Source organism: Muscardinus avellanarius (genome assembly GCF_963383645.1).
Source record: "Muscardinus avellanarius genome assembly, chromosome: 1".
Classification (NCBI taxonomy): Eukaryota; Metazoa; Chordata; class Mammalia; order Rodentia; family Gliridae; genus Muscardinus; species Muscardinus avellanarius.
In genome coordinates, this window is record NC_137786.1 from 196592924 (window position 1) to 196602150 (window position 9227).

At 35.1% G+C, this 9227-nt stretch overlaps 1 protein-coding gene across 3 annotated transcripts in view; it reads left to right on the top strand.

Annotated features, from left to right (window-relative positions):
• The window catches only part of NELL1 (neural EGFL like 1), a gene marked incomplete at both ends in the record, with an annotated part of 934260 nt that extends 925401 nt beyond the window's left edge, over positions 1–8859 (top strand). For all 3 annotated transcript variants that reach the window (XM_080695282.1, XM_080695280.1, XM_080695281.1), the window contains 3 exons: positions 4522–4698; positions 7492–7716; positions 8809–8859. In XM_080695282.1, coding sequence (XP_080551408.1) covers positions 4522–4698; positions 7492–7716; positions 8809–8859 — 453 coding nt within the window. The remainder of the gene's footprint in view (positions 1–4521; positions 4699–7491; positions 7717–8808) is intronic.
• Between the last annotated feature and the right edge of the window lie 368 nt (positions 8860–9227).

Genomic DNA, 9227 nt, shown 5'->3' on the forward strand with positions numbered 1-9227 from the left:
GTTCTGTGCCTGCTAACTGCCCAGATAAATAGTTTTTCCTGTTTCTTCATCTGAAACTTTCGCTGCTCCAGAGACACCTGGAGGCCTGTGTAGCTTCCATTACTGACCTCTCCTACGAAGTTTCTGGTTTGTCAGATCTGGAGTAGACACAAAAATTTGTATTTCTAACTAGTTTTGGGAAGATGCTAATGTTACTCCTTTGGGGACTACACTTTGAGAACCATTACTTCAAGAATCCTCTTGACTTCATTTTAGATTAAATCATTTTTTCCTGCCCCAAGCCTCTTTATGATACAAAGATATATCATAATAGAACATCACTGCTAAACCCACACTGAGTCTACCTTTTTAATTATTACTTTTCCACATAGAAAAGTCATTTTCCTTCTCTATACCTAGTTTCCTGCTTTAATAAAGTGACTGATAAAGGTGTATCTACCCTAGATAGTGATTAGAGAGGATAAAGGAACCAGTTCACAGACTTTGCTGTGACTTGTTGGCAAAATTAATACTTGGTTAAAAAAAACTGGACACCATAGCCCAATAAATGTGTTAGAAGGTATAATAAATGGAGCTAGAATACTATGCTTAATTTTATAAATTATATCTATGAAAAACAGATATTTTTAAACATAAAAGATCAGAAACTGAATAGTTTAACTTTTGCCGATCATAATGCTCATGTCCCAAATACTCAATTCTACCATTTGTTATGCAAAAACAGCCGTAGATACTATATTCATGAATGAGGAGAGAATTTGTGTTCCAATAAAACTTTATTTATAGAAGCAGGCAATAGGCTTACTTTAGACTTGCATATCAGTTTGCCAACTAGCAGTTTATGTTTTTATTTAATTTATATAAATAATTTTATCTGAGTTCGCCTTGATTTAAAGGTTTCAGAAATCAGTGGCAGAAAAATATTATAATGATATTATGCAATCTAAAGTAAATGTACCAATGTGTTGACTGTTCAGTGATATGTAATTTATGATATAAAATCCATAATTTTCTATGGCATTATAAAAATAAATCCATTTTTATTTTCTAGCAAAGTGTATGTCCCTGCTTTTAAAAATTTAGAAGCAATTTTAACACTATAATACTTATAAGTTGTTCACAGTGAATATTCTTTATACAACTGCCTAAAAGCACTTAGCTCCTGAGGAGAAAAATAGAAAAATACAGCTTTGGAATTTAAGTGGAAAGTGGTCTTACCACCCCAGCTGGGAGAGAGGTCAGACTCTGGGAAGAACCCCAAATATCTATCACAAGAGGGATTACCCACCATTAGTGAGCTCTATTATCTCTCTAAAATTTGTTTCTAGTATGGTTGTGCTCTGTAAGCTGAGGTTTTATAATTGCATTCTCATTGAATTAATGAAGCCACTTGTGACATTTTCATTATTAAAAATGAATTTTTCTTGATAGTTACCCTGTAATTCAAAGCCAAAGTGAATATAGCCATTGTTCTGAAACGTGTTGAAAGCTAAGAGGAGCCTCCTTGGCATTTTCACATAATTGATGAGATATGAAATTGCTTTATTTTGCAGTAACCCTGGAGGCTATCCATTTATCCTCATTCATTCTCTTAATCAGCACATGAAAAGAAAACTAGCATTCTGATTGTGTCTTATAGCCAGATGTACAATAAGCTCATCTAAAGAAGTTTATCCTTTTGTTTGATGCTGGTCATAGAATTGGCCACATTGGTTCCTCAGACTTAATGCTTGTATTCTTGGGAAAGAGTAATATGGTGCCATAAAAAAGGTGAGTTGACAAAATGGTTTTATGTTGTTGCTATTATTACATTTCTTAGCTTGTGTTGGTTAAAATAAATTTCCAGGGACTCGTTTCAGGCCAGGGATACACAAAATATAAAATAATGTCTTATGGGCTGTAAGCCAAGTACCTATCATTAAAAGATTTTTAAGATCTGGATACTTCTTTGTCTGGGCTATCTGAATCCTCTGACCTGCTTATTTCTAGAGTCTTTTGTACCCTCTCTTTATACATATACACACTCAGTTATCTGTGTGTATAATCTTTCATTTCTTGATATTTTGAAACACTCTGATTTCTTGTCATTCTTTGCAGTAGACCCAATACATGCAGTTGAAGGAAAGCCTTTTTACAACTATTAAGTTATTGCATATGCAGCCAGCATCTGCTTTCCATTCTCTATAAAGAATGTAAAGTTTTTAAAGGTTTCCACTTTAGCTGACACTACACTTATCTTGGCAAGCACTGTCTGATTCAGCACTGCTATGGATAAGTAGATGAACACCCTGAGGCAGACCCATCAAGTCTGCAGATGTCTCTAAGTTGTGAAGGAGGAGAATCTGTGTTGGATGACAGAAGAAGCATTTAGAAGACATTGTGGCAGGCAGAAGAGATGGCTCTACAAGGTAAAATGCAACAGGGATAAAGATCAAGTAATATATTCTCTGCTCCTAAACAACCAACTGCACAAGATGGTATACAGTTTAATGAGGCATTATTTTCCTTTAAGCTCAATACATATGACATAACCAAATATGAAAGTAAATATAGAAAACAGGCTGCATTAAAAAAGTATAGCACTTAAAGCAAGGTGATGTGAGTCCCAATTCATATTTGTTACTGACAACTTATATTTAGTTCTTTCTTGTCCAGCTCCTTGAGAAATGAAGACAGTCATTTCTATCCATAAATAATAATGATTAAATATATGTTTCACTAACATGTCAGGAATTTAGCATAGTATATGGCACATGTGTTCGGTTTATGATAATAGTGATGAAGATGATAGGAACTACTGAGAACTATGCAAGGAGACGGCAACTGTGACAGTGACAGGGTTGAAAGTGATGGGGATAGTCAGGAAGTGAAGACATCTAATCTGGAGGTGAGACAATTCAGTGAATTCTTAACAACTGTCTTCTAAGAACTGAAGGATTGAAATGAGATAGAAGGTATTGAGAGTTCTATAATTATCAAGGCTGTGAGCTAAAGTCTATGGAGAGAAATAACAAAAAGTTCAACTTTTTTAAAAAAGTAGACTTTTATTGGTCCATTGTGTAATTATACCTCACAATGAGGTTCAGAATGATAGGCACATGCATGCACCCAGTATGTTTCCAATTTTTAGCATTAAGAGACTTAGAGAGATGCATACATTAAATGTCTACCATAGCAGTGAGTTCTTTAACAGAAGAGCATCACGCGTAGTCTTGATGACTTTTAAATGAGGTTGCTACAGAGACTATTATTTACATGTCCTTTAAGGCTAAGAACATTCTTTAGTTTCTTTAGAATTCTTTTAGATCCTTTAATTTTGTAAACATTTGGCAAAATAAATTATAACCATAAATGTTGGCCACAGGTATTATCTTATAAAACATAAACTGGGAGCTGGTGAAAAATGTTCAGTCTTCATGCTTGAATGCTGTGGACTTTTAATGCTTCGTGAGTCTCTAGAGCCAGTACTCTACAAATTGTATTGTGCTGATAATTTGGTGAATTGCTTCAAGATGGAATGTGACACCTAATTATAATCTCTCTTTTTTTTCCTTTTGAGGTTAGAAGCTTGTGTTTATTTGTTTATGTATTTATTTATATATTTCTTTATTTCTTTACTTATTTATTTAATCAGTTAGTTAGAGACACTGAGAATTGAATGCATGGGCATCATTTTATGTATGAGCTACACCTTCAGCTCCATTTCTTATTTTTACTTTGAGTTAGAATCTCCTTAAGTTGCTGAAAGCCTTATGAGATAGCTGAGGCTGGCCTTGGACCTGTGATCCTACTGTCTCAGCTTCCCAAATACTGGAATTACAGGTATGAAGCACTATGTCCAGTTTATTATCATCATCATCATTAGAAGTAGTAGTAGTATACTTTTATTGGTGCATTGTAATTATATATCATATTGACATCGATATGTCACTACATCAATCAACAGCCTAAAAGCTGCTAGTAGAAGAAATTTTGTGGTGGTTTTTGGAGATGCTTCTCCCTGCGTGGCCTTAGATAAGGCATTTCACCTTTCTGGACCTCAGTTAATTCTTTTTTTTTTTTAAGCCCACAATAAGACTTCCTTTCAGGATTGAGACAGGGATAAAATTAGATTAGTTTATTTGTATATGTCATTTTTATAAACAAGGAAAGTCCAGTAATAAAATTTTCCACACAAATTATTTCTTGGTCATGTATGCATGATTAACTGCTCAGTTTAACTATAATTCTTATGCAGGAATATAATTTTAAGGAAATGCTGAGGAAAAAGAATTTTCATTTCAAAGTGAAGAGGTCTCTACCTTGAGTTGGGTGGCTCTTCAGAAAAGGTCAGGGAAAGAAAGACTGTGTTTGCACACAAACATGTATATGTTTTAAAGAAAGTGAGAGGCAGCTAAAGGGTGATTATAACTTTAATAAATCCTTACTAACAGGTCTGTACAATATTCACAAGGTTTGGTTTTTATACATGGCTGTCCATCATACTAATGATAAAATCTCCTTGCCCTCATTTCTAAATAGAACGGGAAGATATTCTGCCGACGGACAGCTTGTGATTGCCAGAATCCAAGTGTTGACCTTTTCTGTTGCCAAGAGTGTGACACCAGAGTCACAAGTCAATGTTTAGACCAAAATGGACACAAGTTGTATCGAAGTGGAGACAACTGGACCCACAACTGCCAGCAGTGTCGGTGTCTGGTATGTTGGTTTGTTGTAGACGTTGCAGTCCCTTGACTTTTTGGAAGAAGTCACCAACTCATTTGCCTGTGGGCCCTAGTTCTCAGCTGTTTCTAATGCAGAGTTGTGGTACATGGCTAACTAAGGGTCATATGCTCTGCCTAAAGACATTCAGTTTGTACAGAAAATGTCATGCACAATTTAAAATAACCTATTTATGGAACATATTTGGTTTAAGTATTTAGGTTACAGATTTGGTTCAAGCAATGTTAGTTTATAGATATTACATTTTTGGATATTTATTTATTTTTTAAAGTTTTTTATGTGTACATTGTAGTCATACATCTTAATGGGATAAAAAACTTTATTTCTTTTTGCTGGTCTGGAGATGGGACCCAGTGGCATTCGACCTCTGAGTTACCCCCCTTGCCCTTGTTTTTATTTTGAAACAGGGTCTCACTAAGTTACAGAGTGCTTCACTAAGTAGCTGAGGCTGTCCGAGAACCTCAATCCTCTGGTCTCACCCTCCCAAATGCTGGGATTATAAGCATGTGCCACCACGCCTGGCTAAAAGACTTTTTTAGATCAAGAAAATCCCTACAAGACAGATAGCTTTCAGATATTCTATTGTTATTGTTTGTTTGTTTGTTTGTTTTTGGCAGTACTGGGAATGAACCTCAGTGGCATTTTACCTCTGAGTTACACCCCCAGATAAAATAAAAATATTTTTTATTCTTTATTTTGAAACAAGCCCCCACCAAGTATCATAGGGCTTTACTAAGTAGCTGAGGCTGTCAGCAAACCCACAATCCTCCTGTCTCAGCCTCCAAAGTAACTGGAATTGCAAGAATGTGCCACTATGCCTGGCTTGACTGGTATTTATAGTCCTCATAGAGCCAAGTTTTTATTTCTTGTGATACAGCCATTAAATGTCTTAACATGAGAGATAAGAAAATATAATAGAAGTACCAGAGGATGAGTGATGGAAACTAAAAATTAAATCCTGGTTTTCTTATATGATAGCTTCATGTCATTACCTTAAGCCAGGTCCTAACTATTTAATGGTTATTCTTTCCCTAAAATGTACAAATGTATATGGTGACCTATTTTAAAGGCTATGGAGATTAAAGAATGGATGTGAAGGACAAAAACAGTAGTTGATACATAGGAGGCACTTAGTATAGTTGCTAATATTTTTAATACTTTTAGCTTGATAAATGCATTTCCGACTCTAAATGCTCATAGAGATAAAATGGAAATTGTCTAAACACTGATACAATGATAGTAATACCATAATGAAATCTCAGAAAGTCCAGAGAGAAGGCTTAATTCTTGGATCAGTTTTATTCTGTTTCATATTAGAGAACAAACTATCACTTTTGGAGATGGGATGGCTTTTAGGACACATTTTTATAGTGAATATTATGTTTTATCTGTAAAGGGGTTACAACTGTGGAGAATACCACCTGAGTCAACTTGTAATGGAAACTCTTAGCTAGATGATAAACATTTGTTGAAAATACATTTCTATTCAGGCCACAGATATAATATGAAAACAATCACTCAGAGAAATTGTTTTCTAAATTTCCATCAAATTATCTGAAATCTCCAGGTATCTTAATAACATACATCTTTCTTAATCACTTCTAATATCAAGGACTATAACTCATAAATTTAAAGTACAGTTTTTTTTCAAATTGCAATCCAAGGACAAATATGTCCAATATAACTTTACAATTGGCCACCATATCATTTTGAAAATTGAATTTTTTTCAAGAAGTCAATCATAAGGTAGCCAGAAGAATTGATAATAATCTTACATAAAAATCGCTAGAATTTCAAAAGTGTATCTTCCATCCCCAGTCCCTAAGGTTATTTTTTTCAAAAAACAAAAGCTACTGAAGATGAATATGAAAATTACTTGAGAGAAATATGGATCATATTTAATAAATATCAATCAAGAGTTTGCCTGTACTAGACTGTGGGTGATATAATACTGAGCAAGATAGAAATGGTCTACACCTGTAAAAGCTATAGTCTCCTGAAGCTGACTGAATAATTAAACAAGTGTTACTATACATTATAATTGTCATGGTAACAGAAGAAGAGGATATATAGAGAAATAGTTCTATTATTGGCAGCACAATGGAACCACAGCTGACAGATTTAAGACATATAGAGGCTTCATTTGAATTTTAACATAAATTGCTACTAGCTGCATGTTACATTAAAAGAAATCTGAAATGGTTCTCCTGAAGATTCCTAACTTCAATTTTAAATTTGATACCAGTAACAAAGTTTATGAAGTTGATAAAATATTATAGTGGTTCTAGTTCAACTTTTGACCTTAAGAGAAATTAATATCCCTTTACATTCCAATTAGTACTTTTTCTGCTTATCTATTTTTTTCATTTTATTAGCGTTTATTGACCCAAACTATGGTGAGTTTGAGGAAGAGAAAGAAACCACCCCAAGGTCTAAAATCTCAAAATTCAATGTGGAACTGTACTGATAATTATGACACAATTATATATATGTTATATAAAAATAATCATAGGCTGTGTGTGGCATACAAAAAAGCTGACCTAACTTTTTTGTGGACTATAGAATAGGTAGTCAGCAAAAGCATTCAGAAGAAGATGCTATGTGTGGTGTGTCTTCAAGGAAGAAACAAACTGTGCAAATAATATGCTAACTAGTAACATTCTAAGAGAAAATGTCGGAAATCACTGGGTTCCCTCCCCTCCTATGACACTCTAGCAATAAACTGTACAAAGGGACAAAGATGAATCACTTTTGGCTTTCTTTCCACAGGAAGGAGAGGTGGATTGCTGGCCACTTGCTTGCCCCACTTTGAGCTGCGAATACACAGCCATCTTGGAAGGGGAGTGTTGTCCTCGCTGTGTCAGTGACCCCTGCCTGGCTGATAACATTGCCTATGACATCAGAAAAACTTGCCTGGACAGCTCTGGGGTTTCAAGGCTTAGTGGTGCAGTGTGGACAATGGCAGGATCTCCCTGCACAACCTGTAAATGCAAGGTAATTGGATGTCCTGAGGATATTCAGGCCTTGAACAGCGTACCAGAGAACACTGACAGGATGTTCACTCCAGATGTTCTTGAGTACACAGGTTCCATGGGGCATGGTGGGAACAGGCAGGCACGTACTTCTCACAGGAGGTTCATGTGTCTGAAGAGATCATAGTAGCACCTTGCTGAAATGCAAATTCCAAATGAGAGTGGGATAAAAACAATCTCTCTTGTTTTTAAACCATAGAAGAATTTTATCAATTGGCACTAGGTGAAATTATGACTAAGTTAATCTATTTTGACCTGCACATTAGGAGAATAAATTAAGAAATTGGGGAAGTTCTTTCATCCTAGAAACTATTACAAGTTCTTTTATAAAATTGTTAATGTGTAGAAAAAAGTGTGTTCTGTGAAATTGTTTGCTTTGTTTAATAATCAAAGTGTCTACAGCATTTGATTAATTGTGAAGATTTCCCTCTCCTTTTGGGAATTTTCTCATAAAACATTTTCATGTATTCTTAAGATTAAAAATGTGGCCCTTACTTCCTTCAAAGCTCATGAAGAGCTTTAAAGATAGAAAATTTAGAGCAGTGGTTAATGTCAAAAGCTCTGGAAAAACATCTATTTAACATTCCCATTAGTAAGTTGCTGAGGCTAGTCTCCAACCTGTCTCAGCCTTCCAAGTAGTGGGATTACAGGCATGTGCCACCATGCCCAATTTGTGATACTTTTGATAAACTTTTAAAATGGAAATTGTCATATTTAAGATATTAAATTTAGGAAAAGATCTTACTTAAAATAAGTCCATCATGTTGTGTGAAAACTTGAATTAGGAGGAAAGTGTCTCAGACATTCCTGCAGGCCTGGCATGGAATTGTACTGCTAATAGACCCAGCAGGAAACCCCAGGAGGGCCTGTATGTACTTCCTTCTCTTCCACTTTTCCTCTAGCACTTTCAGAGAACTGTTTTGTCTAGTCATTTTTAACTCAAAATGCAAATAATTTTGCATAGGAGCGGTGCTGAGCATTGTTCCTGTGAACACTGCAGATTGTTCAATGACCTGTGTCTTTCTAGGTTAACACTTATATCTTTGTTGTACAGAATGGGAGAGTCTGCTGTTCTGTGGATCTGGAGTGTCTTCAAAATAATTGAAGTATATAAAAATGGACTCACCACAGGAGGAAAATGGACAAAATGACTATCCAACATAATGAAGAATAAGAATTGATGTTTTTCTACCACAGACAATTACCAAAGTTTCCATCAGAGGAAAGTGTTTGGGGGTTGCCTTTTGGACCTACCACTTTGCTCATCCTTGCTAGCCTAGTCTAGGTGACCTAGAGTGCAGTGCATTTAAGTCTGTGGTTGTTAATAGAAGTTTCCCGTGTTGTAAATCATGTTTCCCTGATCAGATCATTTGCAAATACATTGAAATGATCTCATGGTAAATGTTGATGTAATTTTCAGTTTATTTTGTGTACGAACATAAGAAACTCAGCACCATTTATTTATTTACTTTC